The 21,462-nt window shown below is 42.0% G+C and overlaps 1 protein-coding gene across 3 annotated transcripts in view; it reads left to right on the top strand.

Annotated features, from left to right (window-relative positions):
- The window catches only part of entpd5a (ectonucleoside triphosphate diphosphohydrolase 5a), a 60,395-nt gene that overhangs the window by 31,233 nt on the left and 7,700 nt on the right, over positions 1-21,462 (top strand). For 2 of the 3 annotated variants that reach the window (XM_043697083.1, XM_043697084.1), the window contains 3 exons: positions 5,533-5,612; positions 7,808-7,869; positions 16,824-16,925. In XM_043697083.1, the coding sequence (XP_043553018.1) occupies positions 5,533-5,612; positions 7,808-7,869; positions 16,824-16,925 (244 nt within the window). The remainder of the gene's footprint in view (positions 1-5,532; positions 5,613-7,807; positions 7,870-16,823; positions 16,926-21,462) is intronic. The other variant, XM_043697085.1, reaches the window with a different exon arrangement.

The following is a 21,462-nucleotide window of genomic DNA, read 5'->3' as shown; positions in this document are numbered from 1 at the left end:
TATAACAAAATGTGCAGTCTATTTGGATTATGTAGTGATCTTTAGTAAGTCCTGGAAAGATCACATGGTACAGTTGGCAGAGCTCTTTGAATGACTACGAGAAGCAAAACTGGTGATAAACTTAAATAATGGAATTCGCGAAAGCAGAGATGACGTTCTTGGGACATAACATCGGTCATGGATAGTTGACCCGACAGAATGCAAAGACAAAGGCTATTGAGGAGTTTCCACGACCAACCTTGAAGAAAGAGGTATTTCAATTTTTAGGACTCAGTAGATTCTATCAGAAGTCTATTCCAAACTTCAGCAGTGTAGTAGCACCATTAAATATTTGCCAGGAAATATTTGACCATTTGAAATCGATATTAACCACCAAACCAGTTAGCTACACCAAACTTTTCAAAACCTTTTAAAGTTACCATTGATGCTAGTGACATTGGAGTTGAGGCTGTACTCCTACATGAGGATGAGAATGGGATTGAACTATTGAATTTGGTACTGACCTTAGAGCATTTTAATGTGTATATCAAGAACAATGTGTCGGAGACAATTGTGTACACAGACCACAATCCGCTTACATTCTTAGAACATTTTAAAGATAAGAATTTGAGACTATTTCATTGGAGTCTAATGTTACAGACTTTTAATTTAAACATCATAAATGTTGTGGGTCATAAGAATGTAATCGCAGATGCATTATTGTGGATTTAACTGAGTTTAGATGAGATTTGTCTTTATTTAATGTTTTATGAATATATATAGGTATATGGGAAGACGTTAAGGTGAACTTATATGAACGTTATTGGTATGTTAGGGTAATGTGTTTAAATGGTAGGAAAAAAAGAAGCCATCTTTTCATCATGATGGATCATTTTTTCTTAAGGGGGGAGATGTTATGAAGATGTGGGTGTACCTTTAAGAGAGTTAAAAGCAGCAGAACTACTGGACACAGCAGTAAGTCTTCTCAATAAGGCAACAATGTAATACCTGGTCGACCAACTTAATTAATTTGTTGCCTGGAGACAAAAACAAATTCAGATTCGGCCAATCAGTTTAAACTATACCCCAAAAAAGAAAACCAATTTCCAACCCAGTTTGAATTGAGTACATTGACAATCGTAAAAGCCAATGACGCAGCACAGTGGCTCAGTGGTTAGCACTGCAGCCTCACAGCTCCAAAGACCTGGGTTCAATTCCAGCCTTGGGTGACTATCTGTGTGGAGTTTGCACATTCTCCCCGTGTCTGCGTGGGTTTCCTCCAGGTGCTCCGGTTTCCTCCCACAGTCCAAAGATATGCAGGTCAGGTGAATTGGCCATGCTAAATTACCCATAGTGTTAGGTGCATCAGTCAGAGGGAAATGGGTCTGGGTGGGTTACTCTTCGGAGGGACAGTGTGGACGTGTCGGGCCGAAGGGCCTGTTTTCACACTGTAGGGAATCTAATCTAATCTGCTCTGGAGTATAAAACCAGGGGAATATTGAACAGTTGAGAGAAGAACTATCAAGTCCTAGCATTGTAACAGACTGCTTGGAAGAATATCTCTCTTAAAAGTACATTTTCGATCAGTAACCTGTGATGCAGAAATTCCTAACAAAGAGAAAAGAAGACACAAAGATCTGAAGACAAGAACCTACAGCTGCCTGGTTTTGAGATCAGAAGTGTTTTGTAAATCTTAATTGGGAGTTTTATCAGACTAGTATTATAGAAGGGAAAGTGAAAAATCTGTTAGAGAAAGAAATTGTAAATACTGGTTAGTTAATTATTCTGTTATACTTTAAGAAATAAAGTTGTTAATTTTTACTTTGCATAGTTCTTGGCCACTCAAATTTTACAGATTACTGCACGGGATAAATCTTTTCTGTGTTGCTGGTTTTAAATTAAGCAGGAGATCTTATCCCGTGTCATAACAATACCAAACTGTCTCAGTTCATACTTGATGACAGGACCACTCTGCAACTGCAGGGATGGTTCCAACAGATGGGGAGAAGACTCCACACCAGGTTAGATCTGATCTTCCCAGACCTGGATGGAATGTCAGTGCTGGAAACAGGACTCCGCTAAGTGAGAGAGTTTACTTCAGGGGATAAAGTTTTTAATGGAGGAACCATGGGAATGGTTCTGCATGGGTAAGAGGAATGGTCGACATGAGGTCAGGTCCTGTGATGTGTGACATTTGGGTATAGGTGTGAATGTCCTGAACAGGCACATGGATCATATGAAAGTTGCAAACTCTCAAATGGTGCAGGAGCAAAATGTACCTGGCTCCTTGATAGTGTTTGGGACTGTTCCGAAACCTGTAGGTTCTCTTCTCCATCAAGCGTTGAAGGTACTTTAGAATCTGAGATGGACAAGGCAGATATTGCCGCCTCAATGCCTTTGCTGCCTGAAGAAGAGAATGAATTTCTTCCAAGATGCTCCAGACACAAGAGATGAGCTACTGTGTGTTTCATGCTGCCTGTATCAGAGTCAGAGTTGGAGAAACCTGATCTGGTTCTATATTGTCCCAGGAGGAGCTACAAAGAAAAGAATCGGCCAATGTCCTCAGACCAGGGGTTAGGGGGAGAGATGTAATGATTGTATTGAGGTCAGCCAGGTGGGCCTCATAGAATACAAGTCCCTAATTGGGACTATTAATCTGTCCAATCAGGGGGCCATGGCTGAAAGATGTAGGAGGAGTGTTGAGGTTCTATTCATTCTGAGAGCTAGCTCTGAGGAAGCTGGATCAGTGTCAAGGACTTTCTATGTGCAAATAAAGAGTGACTTGGTGACAGGATACTATCCTCTGTTGTGGTAAATTATTGTATAAAATAATCTCAGGAGTCTCAGGTACAGGTTACAATTGTCAATTTTGCCAACATATTAGGAGAGCTCTACCTCAGATTATGAAGCAAGACCCTGCTTAATCAGGAATTTATCAGATATTTAAACATTGAGAAGCAGTAGGCCTTACATTACTTGAATTCTAGCATGGTCTGTTTAGACTTATATTAATCAAAATACCTTGCTGCAGGGTGTCAGGTACTCCTGGTCTTATCTACCACTCTCAGATGCATTTTTATCTCTCCTCTGGAGCCTCTGTTTGGTGTTAATCTTGTAGCCTTGAGAGGCCAACTTTGTCTACAACAATATATTGAGTCAATAAAATGCTCCAGACTGGATCTTCATAATCTCCTGATGAAGGGTCCTGCTCGAAGCATTGACAGTCCTGCTCTTTTGAAGCTGCTTAACCTGCTGTACTTTTCTTCAGCTCCCCATTTTATTGACTCTGACTTTTTAGCATCTGCAGTCCTCATTACCTCCAAGTTACTACATTATATTGATGAGCAGCTCAGGGTAGTACCAAGGTCACTAGGCATTCAAGCTACTGATAAGAACTCATAAGTTATTTTCAGTTCAGTCACACATACATTTAGCTGCCTGGCCTGCTTTCTGCTCTTTCAGCATTTTATCTGTGGATTCAATGTAATTATAAAATCTTTCTTAGTTAATTCAATCAAATGGGAATAAATTATATAAATTTGACTTATTTAAATTAAGTTCGCTAGTCATGGAGTCATAGAGATGAACAGCAGGGAAACAGAATGTTTTTATCCAACTCGTCCATGCCGACCAGATATCCCAACCTAATCTAGTCTCACCTGCCAGCACCTGGCCTGTATCCCTCCAAACCCTTCCTATTCATATACCCATCCAGATGCCTTTTAAATGTTGCAATTGTACTAGCCTCCAACACTTCCTCTGACAGCTCGTTCCATACTGGAACCCTCTGCATGAAAAATTTGTCTCTTGGGTCTCTTTTATATCTTTCCCCTCTCACCCAGGGAAAAGATTTTGTCTATTTATCTGATCCATGCCTCTCATGATTTTATAAGCCTCTATAAGGTCACCACCTCAGCCTCCGACACTCCAGGGAAAACAGCCCTAGCCTGTTCAACTTCTCCCTATAGCTCAAATACTCCAACCCTGGCAAAATCCTTGTAAATCTTTTCTGAACCCTTTCAAGTTTCACAACATCCTTCCGATAGGAAGGAGACCAGAATTGCACGTAATATTCCAAAAGTGGCCTAACTAATGTCCTGTACAGCCACAACCTCCCAAGCCCTTTCAAATATTATCATTTACCCCCTCTTAAGACTTTTATCGGCCATATTCATGCCCTTCCTAATTGAATGAATTGTTGTGAGGTAACTGATACTCAATATTTTTCCCCATGCCCCTGATCTTCTTTCGTCCTCTTGGTAATCAAGAATCTATCTTCCTCTGCCATAAAAATACTTAACAATTCTGCATCCACTGCCTTTTGAGGAACGAAATTCTGTACTTTCAACCCTCTGCTTTAAATGAGCAGCGCATTATTTTTAAACAGTGACCTGTATTTATGGATTCTCCCACAATAGAATCCCTTTCATCAATCACCCAGTCAATCCCCTCAGGATCTTGTATGTTTCAATTAAGTCACCGCTGAGTTTTTTAAACTCCAGAGGGTACGTACCTAGCCTGTCTAGCCTTTCCTCATAAGCAGGTATTATTCCGGCTATTAGTCTAGTGTCTAGTTTTTAATCAAGTCCAGTCTATTTCTCGTGGGCATGAGTTCAACAGATATTTACACAGACTCCTCAACCTTTGTTAAATAAGTATTGCCCCAAAGAGGAATGGGCAGAGGAGTGGCAGATGGAGTTTAATTTAGATAAATGTGAGGTGCTGCATTTTGGAAAAGCAAATCAATGCAGGGCTTGTACACTTAATGGTAAGGTCCTAGGGAGTGTTGCTGAACAAAGAGACCTTGGAGTGCAGGTTCATAGTTCCTTGAAAGTGAACTCACAGGTCAATAGGATAGTGAAGAAGATGTTTGGTATGCTTTCATTTATTGGTCAGAGCATTGAGTATAGGAGTTGGAAGGTCATGTTGCAGCTGTACAGGACATTAGTTAGGTCACTTTTGGAATATTGTGTTCAATTCTGGTCTCTCTCCTATCGGAAATTTGAACGGGTTCAGAGAAGATTTACAAGGATGTTACCAGGGTTGGAGGGTTTGAGCTATAGGGAGAGGCTGAACAGGCTGGGGCTGCTTTCCCTGGATTACAGGAGATTGTGGCATGACCTTATAGAGGTTTATAAAATCATGAGGGGCACAGTTAGGGTAAAAAGATAAGATCTTTTCCCTGGGTTGGGGGAGTCCAAAACTAGGGGGTATAGGTTTAGGGTGAGAGGGCAAAGATTTAAAAAGGAACTAAGGGACAACTTCTTCATACGTAGTGTGGTGCGTATATGGAATGAGTTGCCAGAGGAAATGGTGGAGGCTTATACAATTACAACATTTAAAAGGCAAAACAATGGTATATGAATAGGAAGGATTTAGAGGGATATGGGCCAAATGCTGGCAAATGGGATGAGATTAATTTAGGATATTTGGTCAGCATGGATGAGTTGAACCAAAGGGTCTGTTTCTGTGCTGTACATCTCTGTCTCTATGACAAGGGAATATGTATATTTAAGTTTGCATTGAGCTGACATTTTTGTTTTAATCTTGCAGAGTACACTTCATGCTGCGCCTAAAGATTATATCAGTTCCTTTGAAATGTTTAACAATTTCTACAAGCTGTACACCCACAGGTATGTTACATAATACTAACTCGACAATTTTTGCATTGAAGATAAACCAATGGTAATTAAATGTTGTTGAGTGCACTAACATTGTTGTAGAATATTGATAACAAATCTAGTTGATTGTAACTGTCCATCTTTGTTCATCCAGGTAATCCAATTAAGGGCTTTGAGTCAATTGTCTGAGACCCATATGTTTGTACACATTATTGAATATTTAAGCTTGACTTCTTTAATAAAAATTTAGGTTGTGCTACGAATGCATTAGCATATTGAGACAACTGTGTGCTTGATCAATCAGGTATCATACAGTAACCTCAAATTATTTCATTGTCTTTGCCTCATTCATCTTACCTGGAAATCCATTGCATATGTTACTTTCCTGTGTGACAAACCTCCTGACACCAGTGAAACATTTGTGGGAAATTTTGTTACACCCCTCTACTGGGGACAGAAAATGTAGTTTGTACTCTACCATCTCTTGCCCCAAAGACGTTTGAAATGTGTCCAATCCAATATTGAGTCAGATGATGTTTCAAGTTCTTGACAGTCACGTAAAACAAGTGTTAGGTTCATGTGAGTCTCAATACCTGACCACTAATTACATTGAGCCAAACCTTCTCCTCTCCGGTTTGTCCATTTCAGATTGGACTAGTGAATTTCTGTCCTTTTTGTAGTTTGCACCAGTGACCCTTTAACCTGCTGTTTGCTGTATTACCTTGGATTTTCAATTATATTTATTGTTGTATGTATCCTCCCCTAAGATTGACAATCTAAACTTCTCAATTTTGATGCCTTATGAAGATAGTGATGTACATTTTGATTCTTATCTATATCATTACTCTATCTTCTCGAAATCTCAGTTACCTAACTGACCCATACTACACTGTTGTCACACAGATGCTTGCAGAGTTCTGCAAATGTACAACAGGGAGTTAAACGTGGAAATTGTAGGGACACTGGCCATCATCTTCCAATTTTCCTTAATTACAGAGGTCATGCCAGGGGACCAGAGAATTGCAAACCCTCTCCCTTGTTCACACTTGAAGTGCTGACCATTCAGTTTAAAAGCAAAGGAAGTTTTGGTGAACCCATATAAAACATTTGCCACAGCTGGAACTAGGCATCATAATTTTAAAAAGGATGAAAAGACATTATGTTGAAAGATTCAAAGGAATTACCAAATTTTAAGGAACTTCATCCATGAAGATGGATTGCAGAAGCTGACCAGTTCTCCTTAGAGAGGATCAAGAGATTTGAAAAGAGATGTTCAAGATAATAGGGGATTTGGGCTGAGTAAATCAGCAGAAAATGTTCACATTGACAGAAGGGTCAAGAACCAGAGGCCATACTGACTTAAGGTGATTGACAAAAAGAATAGCAATGTGAGGAAATGCTTTGTTTTTGCAAAAAATGGTTGGGATCTGGAATGGGTACCTGAGATTATGATGATGCCAAATTCACTAGAGGCTTTCAAAAGAAATTTAAAGAACTTTCTGAACAGAAGAAAATTGTAGAGTGGTGGCAAGTGGGACTTAGTGAGTTGCTCATGCTGAAAGGTGACACGGACATAGTGGACCAAAAGTCGTCGTCCTCCCCCGATTAATATTTCTAAAGAATGTTTTCCTTTCCATTCTGAACTTAGGCAGTAGATTTATTGAGCACGTCAGAGCCGAGCCGAGCCTGTCCTGACTCAAAGCATGTCCTTGTACTCTCTGGCTGTGGTCAATTGATAATGATTAGGAAAAAGAACCTTTTTCTCCTGTTTTACCATTCTTCTCCATGATCCACCACTCTCCACATATTCCCGGTCCTGTCAACCATGACCTTTCATCCAGGAACACCAGGTTCACCTGTAGTGTGGTGAGATCAACTAAAGCAGTTCACAGCATGGATTACCATAGGACATTTCCAGTCAGCAAAATCACATTCCATATTTTGCAGTCTACATATTTGCCAATTCTTTGAAGAAAGTATTGCATTAACAATAAAATTGTTGAAGTGCTGCTAGGTTAACCAGTCCCTTCAGCCAAGTGAAGGTTTAGATCCTTTTTACTCTGGTTCCCAAGGATTAGCAGCAGCAATCAATATTGAAAAAATATTTTTGTATAATTTTACAGAAACAAAATGATAATGCATGTTACTAGAATATTAGTAGGATTCTTGCTAAAGGTCCTGATGTATTTTTTATTCTTGATTGTCAGTTATTTAGGTTTTGGACTGAAAGTAGCAAGATTGGCTGTTTTAGGAGCATTGGATGCAAAAGGCAAGTGCAATCTCATTTTTAATTACTGACTAAATATTTCTTGGTTTTGTAGTTCAAAAAAAAGGGAAGTGTTAGAGTTCTGCCCTACTCTAGTTGTCACTGGAATTTATAAGACTTTTCATTGTGTTACGACTCCATTGGATCATACAGCATAGAAATTGACCCTTCAGCTCACCGTGTCAATGTCAAGCAATAAGCACCAAACTACACTAATCCCAAATATCTGTACTTAGTCCATAGACTGCTGTGCCCTGGAATTTTAAGTACTCATCCAGATTTTTCTTAAATGCTGGGAAAGTACCTACCTGCACCATCCTCTCAGGCAGCAGCACATTGTATATATATATATGCTACCTTCTGGGTGAGAAGAATCATAATCAGATTGCCTTGTTCCTCACCTTAAACTTATGCCTTGTCTTAGACACATTTGTCATGGAGAAGATATTCTCGCGATCTACTCCGTGTATGCCTATCATAATTTTGTACACCCTGTGGTACGCCGCTAGTCATAGGCTTTCGATTACAAAGCCAAACCTCCACCATCACCTTTTTCCTCCTATTTGCAAGCCAATGTTTGGATCCAGTCTGACAACTTTCCTTGGATCCCATGGGCTATTACCTTTAGGAACAGCCATTCATGTAGGATCTTATCAGCCTTACTGAAGTCCATGTAAACCATATCAACTGCACTACCCACATTTAAATTTAGTAATTTTTTCAAAAAAGATTAATTAAATTTGACTTCTAACAAATCCATATTGAACATAGAACATAGAACAGTACAGTATAGTACAGGACCCTTTGGCCCTCAATGTTGTGCTGACCTTTTATCCTACTCTTAAGATCAAACTAACCAACATACCCTTAATTTTACTACCATCTATGTGGCTATCCAAGATTCACTTAAATGTCCCGAATGTATCTGACTCTACTACAAGTTGTGGCAGTGCGTTTCACGCACCCACCGCTCTATGTAAAGAAGTGACATTGACTGGTATACACTTAGCGTCAGAGGTCTGTGTGGAGTAGAATTTGCAAGAAGTGTCCAGGAGAGTTTTCTAGAGCAGTATGTCATTAGTCCGACGAGGGAAGGTGCTATATTAGACCTGGTATTGGGTAATGAGCCAGGCCAGGTGGTATAAGTTGCGGTGTTAGATTTCTTTGGGAATAGTGACCACAGTTCTGTAAGTTATAGAATAATCATAGACAAAACTGAGAGTGGTCCTAAGAGAAGAGTATTAAACTGGGCCAAGGCCAATTATATCAAAATTTGGCATGAGTTGGGAAATGTGTATTGGACATAACTATTTGAAGGGAAGTCCACATTTGATATATGGGAGGATTTCAAAGATAGTGCAGGATAGGCATGTCCCATTGAAGGCAAAGGTAAGAAAGGCAAGATTTGTGAACCGTGGATGACAGGAGAAATCATACGACTAGCCAAGAGGAAAAGGGAAGCCTATATAAGGTCCAGGCAGCTAAGAACAGAACGGGCCCTGGAGGAATATCGGGAGAGTAGAACCAGTCTTAAACGAAGAAACAAACAGGCTAAAAGGGGTCATGAAATAGCTTTAGTGAGCAGAATTAAAGAGAATCCAAAAGCACTTTATTCTTATATAAGAAGCAAGCAGGTAACTAGAGAAAGGATTGGTCCACTAAAGGATAATGAAGGAAGGCTGTGTGTCGAACCTGAGAGAATGGGTGAGATTCTAAATGATTACTTTGCATCAGTGTTCATGGAGGAGAGGAACATGATGAATGTTGAGATTAGAGATAGAAGTTTGATTAGTCTGGATCACGTTGACATAAGTAGGGAAGATGTGTTGGGTATGCTAGAGGTTGGACAGATCCCCAGGACCGGATGGGATTTATTCCAGGTTGCTGAGGGAGGCAAGAGAGGAAATAGCTGGGGCCCTGACAGATATCTTTGTGGCATCGTTAAACACAGGTGATGTGCCGGAGGACTGGAAGGTTGCTCATGTTGTACCCTTATACGAGAAGGGTAGTAGGGATATTCCGGGTAACTAAAGATCAGTGAGCCTGACGTCAGTGGTGGGAAAGTTGGTGGAGAAGGTACTGAGGGATAGGATCTATTTATATTTAGAAAAGAATGGGCTTATCAGTGATAGGCAACATGGTTTTGTGCGGGGGAGATTGTGCCTTACCAAATTAGTAGAGTTCTTTGAGGAAGTGACCAAATTGATAGATGAAGGCTGTTGATGTCATATACATGGACTTTAGTAAGGCATTTGACAATGTTTCCCATGGTAAACTGATACCTTGTGACTTCACTTTCTGTGTGCAGGGTGTTCTAGCTAGGTGGATAAGGAACTGGTTGAGCAACAGGAGACAGAGAGCAGTCATTGAAGGGAGTTTCTTGAAATGAAGAAAGGTGACCAGTGGTGTTCCACAGGGATCAGTGCTGAGGCCACTGTTGTTTGTGATATACATAAATGATCTGGAAGAGGGTACTGTTTGTATGATCAGCAAGTTTGCAGATGACACAAAGATTGGTGGAGTAGCAGAAAGCAGTTTGCAGATGACACAAAGATTGGTGGAGTAGCAGAAAGCATAAGGGACTGTTAAAGAATACAGGAGAATAAAGAGAGTTGGGCAGAGAAGTGGCAGATGGAGTTCAATCCAGACAAATGTGTGATGATGCATTTTGGCAAGACTAATTCTAGAGCGAATTATACAGTGAACGGAAGAGCCTTGGGAAAAGTTGATGAGCAGAGAGATCTGGGAGTGCAGGTCCATTGTATCCTGAAGGTTGCTGCATGGGTGGATAGAGCGGTCAAGAAGGCATATGGTATGCTTGCCTTCATTGGACAGGGTATTGAGTATAAGAGCTAGCAGGTCATGTTAAAATTGTACAAGACATTGGTTCGGCCGCATTTAGAATACTGTGTTCAGTTCTGGTAGCATATTACCAAAAGGATGTGGAAGCTTTGGAGAGGGAGCAGAGGATGTTGTCTGGTATGGAAGGTGCTAGCTATGAAGAGAGGTTGAGTAGGTTAAATTTGTTCTCATTAGAAAAAATGAGATTGAAGGAGAACCTGATTGAGGTTTTCAAAATCATGAAGGGTATAGACAGGGTAGATAGCGATAAGATTTTTCCCAGGGTAAGGGGAAAATAACGAGAGGTCACGCTTTCAAGGTGAGAGGTGAAAAGATTAAGGGGGATACACGCGGAAAGTTCTTTACACAGAGGATGGTGGGTGCCTGGAACGCGTTGCCAGCAGAGGTGGTAGAGGCAGGCACGGTAGATTCATTTAAGATGCGTCTGATCAGATGCATGAGTAGGTGGGGAGCAGAGGGATACAGATGCTTAGGAATTGGGCGACAGGTTTAGACAGTAGATTTGGATCGGCTCAGGCTTGGAGGGCCAAAGGGCCTGTTCCTGTGCTGTAAATTTTCTTTGTTCTTTGTTCTTTGTTCTTTGTTCTTTGTTCTTTGTTCTTTGTCTCACCTAAACCTTAAAATTCTGCCCTGGCAAAAAGTCTCTGACTATCCTATCTATCTATGCCTCTCAACTTTTTGTACACCTCTATCAAGTCCCCTCTTATCGTTCTTTGCTCCAATGAGAAAAGCCTTAGTTCCCTCAACCTTTCTTCATAAGACATGCCCTCCAGTCCAAGCAGCATCATGGTAAATCTCCTCTGCACCCTCTCTAAAGCTTCCACATGCTTCCTATAATCAGGCAACCAGAACAGAACACAGTATTCCAAGTGTGATCTAACCAGGGCTTTATAGAGCTGCATCATAACCTCGCGGCTCTTAAACTCAAACTCAATCCCCCTGCAAATGAAAGCCATCACGCCATATACCTCCTTAATAACCCAATCAGCTTGGGTGGCAACTTTGAGGGATCTATGGATGTGGACACCAAGATCCCTCTGTTTCTCCACACTGCCAAGAATTTTGCCTTTAAACCCTGTAATCTGCATTCAGATTCAACCTTCCAAAATGAACCATTCTCACTTTCCCAGGTTGAACTGCATCTGTCACCTATCAGCCCAGCTCTGCATCCTGTCAGTGTCCTGTTGCAGTCTACAATAGTCCTCCACAGTATCCACAACTCCAACCTTCCTGTCATGGGCAAACTTACTAACCCACCTCCCACTTCCTCATCTAAGTCATTTATAAAAATCACAAAGAGCAGAGGTCCCAGAACAGACCCATGAAGAACACCACTGGTCACCATGGTCTAGGCTGAATGCTTTCCATCTACTACCACCCTCTGTCTTCTATAGGCCAGCCAATTCTGTATTCAGAAAGCCAAATTTCCCCGTATCCCATGCCTCCTTACTTTCTGAATAGGCCTACTATAGGGAACCTTATCAAATGCCTTGCTAAAATCCATATACACCACGTCCATTGCTCCACCTTCATATGTGTGTATTGTCACATCCTCAAACAATTCAATAAGGCTCGTGAGATATGACCCGCCTCTCACAAAGCCATGCTGACTATCTCTAGTCAAAGTATGCTTTTCCAAAAAATCATAAATCCTGTCTCAGAATCCTCTCCAACAACTTGCCCACCACCAACAGAAGACTGACTGGTTTGCAATTCCCAGGGTTATCCCTATTCCCTTTCTAGAACATAGGAATAACATTTGCCACCCTCCAATGATCTGGTACTACTCTAGTGGACAGTGAGGATGCAAAGATCATTGCCAAAGGCGCGACAATCTCTTCCCTCACTTCCCATAGTAACCTTGGGTATATCTCATCTGGCCCAGGGACTTATCTATGCTCATGTTTTTCAATATTTCCAGCACATGCTCCTTCTTAACATCAACCTGTTCTAGCAAAGTAGCCTGTTTCACGCAGTCCTCACAAACAACAAGGTCCCTCTCATTAGTGAATACTAAAGCAAAGTATCCATTAAGGACCACCCCAACTCCTCCGACTCAAGGCACAAGTTCCCTCCACTATTGTTGATCGGCCCAACCCTCACTTTGGCCATCCTCTTGTTCCTCACATAAGCATAGAATGCCTTGGCGTTTTCCTTAATTCTACCCACCAAGGCTTTATTATGCTTCCTTCTACATCTTCTAAGTCCATTCTTCACTTGCTTCCTGGCTACGTTGTAACCATCCAGGGCCCTGACTGATCCTTGCTTCCTCATCCTTAAGTAAGCTTCCTTCTTCCTCTTGACTAGATGTACCACATCTCTTGTCATCTGAGGTTCCTTCACCCGACCATCCCTTCCTTGCCTCAGTGGGACAACACATCCAGCACTCGTAGCAAGTGCTCCCTGAACAACCTCCACATTTCTGTTGTGCACTTCCCTGAGAATATCTGTTCCAATTTATGCTCCACAGTTCCTACCTAAGAGCATGGTAATTCCCCCTCCCCCCATTAAATACTTTCCCATACTGTCTGCTCCTGTCCCTCTCCATGCCTATAGTGAAGTTCAGGGAGTTATGATCACTATCACTGAAATGCACTCCCAAGAGAGATTTGACATCTGACTTGATTCATTGCAAAGCACCAAATCCAATATGGTCTCCCCCCTAGTCAGCCTATCTACATATTGAGTCAGGAATCCTTCCTGGACACACCTGACAAAATTTGCTCCATCCAAACTATTTGCATCAAGAAAGTTCCAATCAATATTAGGGAAGTTGAAAAGACTTATGACAACAACCCTGTTACTTATGCATCTTTCCAAAATCTGCCTCCCAATCTGCTCCTCTGTTTCTGTTGCTATTGGAGTGGTCTATAGAAAACTCCCAATAAAGTAACCAATCCTTTTCTGTTTCTGACTTCTACCCATACTGACTCTGTAAGCAAACTGTCCTCAATGACCTCCATTTCTGCAGCTGTGGTACTATTCCTGATTAGCAATGCCACATCACCACCTCTTTTACCTCCCTCCCTACTCCTTTTGAAACATCTAAACCCTGAATATCCAACAACTATTCTTGCCCCTGTGATATCCAAGTCTCCGCAGTGGCTACAACATCATAGCTCCAAGTACTGATCCATGCTTTAAGTTCATCACCCTTGTTTCTGACACTTCTTGCATTAAAATATATATACTTCAGCCCATCACACTGACTGCAGCTTTGCTATCAACTGTCTATCCTTCCTCACAGATTCTCTGCACAGTGTATCTGCTTGTTCACCAGCTACTGATCCATAGCTCCTGTTCCCATCCCCCGCCAAACTAGTTTAAACTCTCCCAAAGAGCTCAAGCAAACCTCCCGTACAGGATATTGGTGCCCCTCCAGCTCGGGTACAACCAATCCTTCTTGTACAGGTCCCACTTTCCCCAGAAGGTATCTCAGTGATCCACATCTCTGAAGCCTGTGGCACTGGTACCAATCCTGAGATTACTACTGTGCTTGTCCTGCCTTTTAGATTCCAACGTAACTCCCCATATTCACTTTTCAGGTCCACATCCCTTTTCCTAGCTATCTCATTGCTACCAATGTGTACCACAAGTTCTGACTATCCTTGATCAGTCCCTGCCTTCCATGTATTGATTAATCCTGAACTTCAGAATTTTTCCAATAATTTCTCTACCACTGACCTCAGACTAACTGGACTGTAATTACCTGGTCTATCCCTGCTGCCCTTCTTGAACAAAGGAACTATATCAGCTATCCTCCTGTCATCAGGCACTTTGCCTGTGGCCAGCGAAGTATTTAATGCATCTGCCAGGACACCAGCTATCTCCTCCCTTGCCTCTCATGGATGGATCACACAGGTTAGAAAATAAATCCTGAATACCTCTTATTTCAGTGGGCCACAGCTGAATCACGTGGTGAACCTGCATCTGAGTCACTGGGGGTGTTTAGTAATTCTGAGGATAGGGTGGCTCTGTGGCACTTTGTTTTACTTGATTTCAAATTTATAAAAATGACACAAGTTTCATTTTTCCCAGTTTGAACATACGAGATATGGTTGGCAAATTTGCAGATTACACCGAAATTGGAGGTATCGTGGACAGCGAAGAAGGTCACCTCAGAGTACAATGGGATCTTGATCAGATCGGCCAATGGGCTGAAGAGTGGCAGATGGAGTTTAATTTAGATAAATGTGAGGTGCTGCATTTTGAAAAGGCAAATTAGGAAGGTCCTGGGGAGTGTTGCTGAACATAGAGACCTTGGTGTGCACATTCATAGTTCCTTGAAAGTGGAGTCGTAGGTAGATAGGATAGTGAAGAAGGTGTTTGGTCTGCTTAGTCAGTGCATTGAGTATGGGAGTTGGGAGGTCATGTTGTGGCTGTACAGGGCATTGGTTAGGCCACAACTGGACTACTGCATGCAATTCTGGTTTCACTGCTGTAGGAAGGATGTTTTGAAACTTGGAAGGGTTCAGAAAAGATTTACAAGGATGTTTGAACTATAGGGACAGGCTGAATAGACGGGGGATGTCTTCCCTGGAGCAACGGAGGCTGAGGGGTGACCTGTATAGAGGTTTATAAAATAATGAGGGGCATAGATAGGGTAAAGAGACAAGGTCTTTTCCCGGGAATAGGGGAGTCCAAAACTAGAGGTACAGGTTTAAGATGAGATGGAAAAGATGTAAAAGGGATTTAAGAGGCAACTTTTTCAGACAGAGGGTGATGTGTGTATGGAATGAGCAACCAGATGAAGTGGTGGAGGCTGGTACAATTACAACGTTTAAAACTCATCAGGATGGGTAAATGAATAAGAAGGGTTTAGAGGGATATGGGCAAAATGCTGGCAAATGGGACAAGATTAATTTAGAATATCTGATCGGCATGGATGAGTTGGACCAAAGGGTCAGTTTCCATGCTATACATCTCTATGACTTTATTTTACAATATAATTCCTACCTTGGACTTTGCCTGAGATTGTTTTTTTGTTGGCACAGTCTACTTTCGTACAAATGTATCCTCGCAGTAAAACTGACTTGAAAACAAAGTTATTGTAGGTGTGCAGTAACTCCCACAAAGAGGAGAATCTTTTAGGGCCACTGTCCATTCATGTTGACTTCTAGATTAACACCAGGTGTAACAATTGGAGAATGAGACTGTCAGTACTCAGTGGAACTTAATGCTTTATGTACTTCATCTAATTAATTCCCTCATAATTTAATTATTGGGATAGAATCCATGATCAGAAATTGTCAAAGGGGTGACTTTGAGATGATCCCTTGATATTCTCACTTCGTTCATAGATATCTACAATACATTCGGTCCATTATGTCCACACTGATTCATTATTGACCTCTCTACTAATGGAAAAAGTGCTTTGCTATCAATTCTACCTACGCTCCTCAAAATCTTATGCACCTCCATCCCTTGCGATCGTCACGATTCAAGGAACACAACTCCCCCCTGTCCAAACTTTTCTCATAGCTCAGACCCTCCAGTCCAAGCAGTCTCCTGGTAAACTTCCTCTGCATTCTCTCTAGTGCAATCACATTCTTCCCATAATATGATCAGAACAAGTTGTTGCAGTACTCTAGTTGTGGCCTCACCGGCATTTTGTACAGTTCCAAGATAAACTCCCTGGTGTTGTATTCTGTGCCTCAGCTCATAAAGACACATGTTGCATGAACCTTATTAATCACCTTATCAACTTGTCCTGCTATATTCAGGGAACTGTGGATATGTTCACGACCATCCCTCTGACCTTCAGCATTTTTGAAGATTCTTCCATTCATAGTAACCCTTTGCCTTGTAGCCTTCCTCAAGTGCATTCTCTCACATTTTTCCAGGATGAATTCTGTTTACCACTGCATTGTCCACCTGACTATTTTGTTAATATCCTCCTGCAGTTTACAGCTGTCCTCTTCACTGTTTACCACTGTACTGATCTTTGTGTCAGTGTGTTTGGAAAAAAATAGGTTTTCCTTTACTTTGACAGGACTTTTAAAGTTTCAGTAGACTGCTTGCATTTTTTTAAAACATTGTGGATTTTTAGTTTTCTCAATTCCATCCTTCCAAACATTGTCCATACTTGCTTCCAGATGTGGACAGCAAACTATTTACAAGTTCATGTTTACCACCGTCTTTGAAAGCTGAATGGAAATTTAGTGGAATCAACTATAAGTTTGGAGGAATAAAAGAAGGTAAGATAACATTACCCCACATTTGGACAACTGCAATTGTACAAAACTTATTCAATATGCGAGGTGTTGCATTTTGGTGAGACAAACTGGAGCAGTTAATGATAGGGCCATGGAGAGTGTTGTTGAACAGAGGGACCTGCGGGTGCAGGTACATAATTCCTTGAAAGTGGGCATCACAGGCATAGTGAAGGCGGCGTTTGAAGTGCTTCCCTTCATTGGTCAGAGCAGTGAGTACAGGAGTTTGGATATCACGTTACAGCTGTACAAGACATTGGTAAGGCCATATTTGGAGTATTGTGTATACTTCTGGTCGCCCTGTGATAGGAAGGATGTTATTAAACTGGAAGGAGTGCGAAAAGATTTACAAGGATGTTACCAAGACTGGAAGATTTGAGTTACAGGTAGAGGTTGACAGACTGTGATTTTCTTCCCTGGAGCATAGAAAATTGTTGGGTGACCTTACAGAGATTTATAAAATCAAGAGGGACATATATAAGGTGAATAACCACTGACTTTCCCCAGGGCAGGGGAGCCCAAAACTAGACGGAATAGGCTTAAGGAGAGAGGGAAAAGATTTAAAAAGGACTTGAGAGGCAACTTTTCCACACAAATGATGGTGCATATATGGAACGAGCTGTCAGAGGAAGTGGTAGAAGTGCGAACAATTACAACAGTTAAAAGACATTAGGAGAGGTACATGGATAGGAAATGTTTCAAGGAATATGACCCAGATGCAGACAAATATGACTAGTTGAATTGAAGCCACCTGGTCAGCATGGACAAGTTTGCATGTTGTATGACTGGACAATTATTTTCCCATCAACTGGATCTTCATGATTCAGATTGATTTTTGAACAATAAAATAATTAAGTGTTATGGTGAGCAAGCGGTAAGTGCAGCTGAATTCACGAAAAGATGTCATTGAATGGCAGAGCAGGCTCAGCAGGTCAGATGGTCTGCTCCTCCTATTTCTTATGTTTATGTATTTCCATGCGTGTACAGTTACAACATTTAAAAGACATTTAGATAACTCCCCCTAAAAGGGGGAGGTGTGGCATTGTTAGTCAAGGACAGTATTATGATGGCCAAAAGGACATTTGATGAGGACTGGTCTACTGAGGTAGTATGGGCTGAGCTTAGAAACAGGAAAGGAGAGATCACCATGTAGGGAGTTTTCTATGGATTCTAAACAGTTGCAGAGATGTCAAGGAAAGGATTGGGGTGAAAGTAACAGGGTAGTTGTTATGGGGGCTTTAACTTGCCAAATATTGACTGGAAACGCTATAGTTCAAGTACCTTGGATCAGTTTTTGTCCAATGTGTGCAGGAGGGTTTCTTGACACAGTATGTAGATACTGGATCAGTGGTGCTGGAAGAGCACAGCAGTTCAGGCAGCATCCAAGGAGCAGTGAAATCGATGTTTCAGGCAAAGGCCCTTCTTCAGGAATAAAGGCAGAGAGTCTGAAGCGTGGAGAGATAAGCTAGAGGAGGGTGGGGGTGGGGAGAAAGTAGCATAGAGTACAATAGGTCGTTCTTCCTCCAGGCATCTGGTGGTGAGGGAGCGGCGGTGAAGGAGGCCCAGGACCTCCATGTCCTCGGCAGAGTGGGAGGGGGAGTTGAAATGTTAGGCCACGGGGTGGTGTGGTTGATTTGTGCGAGTGTCCCGGAGATGTTCCCTAAAGCACTCTGCTTTAGTATATAGATAGACCAACAAGCGGCAAGACTACATTGGATTTGGTACTGGGTAATGAACTGGACCAGGTGTTCGATTTGGAGGTAGGTGAGCACTTTGGTGATAGTGACCTGCCTCTCACAATTCAGTTACGTTTACTTTAGCGATGGAAAGGGATAGGTATGTACCGCAGGGCAAGAGTTATAGCTGGGAGAAAGGCGATTATGATACAGGGTATGGGCACAATTGAAATGTGGAGCTTATTCAAGGAACAGCTACTGCGTGTTCTTGATATGTATATACCCGTCAGGCAGGGAGGAAGTGGTTGAGCAAGGGAACCGTGGTTTACTAAAGAGATTGAATCTCTTGTCAAGAGGAAGAAGGAGGCTTATGTAAAGATGAGACATGAAGGCTCAGTTAGGACGCTTGAGTGTTACAAGTTGGCCAGGAAAGACCTAAAGAGAGCTAAGAAGAGTGAGGAGGGGACATGGAAAGTCTTTGACAGGTAGGATCAAGGAAAACCCTAAAGCTTTCTATACGTTTGTCAGGAATAGGTAGGAAAAGAGATGGAGATGTAAGGCAGAAGTTCAAGGAGCTAGGGTGGAAGCTTAGAGCTAGAACAAACAGAGTTGTAATCGCTGGTTTGTTACCTGTGCCTTGTACTAGTGAGGCAAGGAATGGGGGGAGAGAGAGCAGTTGAACCCATGGGTTACAGGGATGGTGCAGAAGGGAGAGATTCAGATACCTGGATAATTGGGGCTCATTCTGGGGTCGGTGGGACCTCTACAAATTGGATAATATACACCTGAATCAGAGGGGTCCCAATATCCGGGGGGGGGGGAGGGGGGCAGCAAGGGGTGGTTGTTGCTAATGTTATTCAGGAGGATTTAAACTAATTCAGCAGGGGGATGGGAACCTGAATTGTAGCTGCAGCATACAGGAGGTTGAGAGTAGTGAGGTCATGAATAAGGTTTCAAGGTCGCAGGTGTGTACCAGCAGGTAGGAAGGTGATTTGAAGTGTGTCTACGTCAGTGCAAAGAGTATCCAGAAAAAGATGGGTGAACTTGCAACATGGGTTTGTACCAGGGACTTCAATGTTATGGCCATTTCAACTACATAAACAGAGCAGGGTCAGGAATGGTTGTTGCAGGTTCTGGGATTTAGATGTTTCAGTAAGATCAGGGAAGGTGGTAAAAGATGAGGCATTGCTAGTCAAGGACAGTATTACAATGGCAGAAAGGACGTTTGATGAGGACTTGTCTACTAAGGTAGTAGAAACAGGAAAGGAGAGGTCACCTTGTTGGGAGTTTTCTATAGGTCTCCAAAATGTTCGAGATATAGAGAAAAGGATAGCAAAGATGATTCAGGATAGGAGCAAAAGTAACAGGATAGTTGTTATGGGGACTTTCACTTTCCAAATATTGACTGGAAATGTTATAGTTCAAGTACCTTAGATGGGTCAGTTTTTGTCCATTGTGTGCAGGAGGATTTCCTGACGCAGTATGTAGACAGGCCAACAAGAGGTGAGGCTATATTGGATTTGGTACTGGGTAATGGACCAAGCCAGGTGTTAGATTTAGAGGTGGGTGAGCACTTTGGTGATAGTGACCAGAATTCGGTTACGTTTACTTTAGCAATAAAAAGTGATAGGTATATAAGCAAGATTTAGGATGCATAGGATGGGGAAGGAAACTGCAGAGGACGAGCACAATTGAAATGTGGAGCTCGTTCAAGGAACAGCTACTGCATGTCCTTGATAAGTATGTACATGTCAGGCAAGGAGGAAGTGGTCAAGCGAGGGTTTACTAAAGAAGTTGAATCTCTTGTCAAGAGGAAGGAGGCTTCTATAAAGTTGAGTCTTGAAGGATCAGTTAGGGTGCTTGAGAATCACAAGCTAGCCAGGAAGGAGCTAAGAGAGAGATAAGAAGAGCCAGGAGGGAACATGAGAAGTCTTTGGCAGATAGGATCAAGGAAAACACTAAAGCTTTCTATAAGTATGTCAGAAAGGAAAGAATGACTACAGTAAGATTAGGGCCTGTCGAGGACAGTAGTGGGAAGTTGTGTGTGGAATCCGAAGAGATAGGAGAAGCGCTAAATGAATATTTTTCGTCAGTGTTCACACAAGAAAAAGCAATGTTGTCAAGGAGAATACTGAGATACAGGCTATTAGACTGGATGGAATTGAGGTTCACAAGGAGGAGGTGTTAGCAATTCTGGAAAGTGTAAAAACAGGTAAGTCCCCTGGGCCGAATGGGATTCTCAGGGAAGCGAGGGAGGCGATTGCAAAGCTTTTGATTTTTATCTTTATATCGTCATTTTCTATAGGAATAATGATAAAACTGGAGGATAGCAAATTTGTTTCCTTGTTCAAGGAGAGTAATTATAGACCAGTGAGCCTTGCTTCAGTTGTAGGTAAAGTGTTGGAAAGGATAATAAGAGAGAGGATTTATAATCATCTGGAAAGGAATAATTTGATTAGGGATAATCAATACGGTTTTGTGAAGGATAGAGATGGAAATGTGTTGCTGGAAAAGCGTAGCAGGTCAGGCAGCATCTAGGGAACAGGAGAATCGACGTTTCGGGCATTAGCCCTTCTTCAGGAATGAGGAAAGTTGGTCCAGCAGGCTAAGATAAAAGATAGGGAGGAGGGACTTGGGGGAGGGGCGCCGGAAATGTGATAGGTGGAAAGAGGTCAAGGTGAGGGTGATAGGTCAGACTGGGGTGGGGGCGGAGAGGTCGGGAAGAAGATTGCAGGTTAGGAAGGCGGTGCTGAATTCGATGGATTTGACTGAGACAAGGTGGGGGGAGGGGAAATGAGGAAACTGGTGAAACCCGAGTTCATCCCTTGTGGTTGGAGAGTTCCTAG

The sequence above is a fragment of the Chiloscyllium plagiosum genome, chromosome 10 (genome assembly GCF_004010195.1).
Source record: "Chiloscyllium plagiosum isolate BGI_BamShark_2017 chromosome 10, ASM401019v2, whole genome shotgun sequence".
NCBI lineage: Eukaryota > Metazoa > Chordata > Chondrichthyes > Orectolobiformes > Hemiscylliidae > Chiloscyllium > Chiloscyllium plagiosum.
Note: the sequence above shows the minus strand (reverse complement) of the source record. Positions and strands in the feature narration are given on the sequence as shown.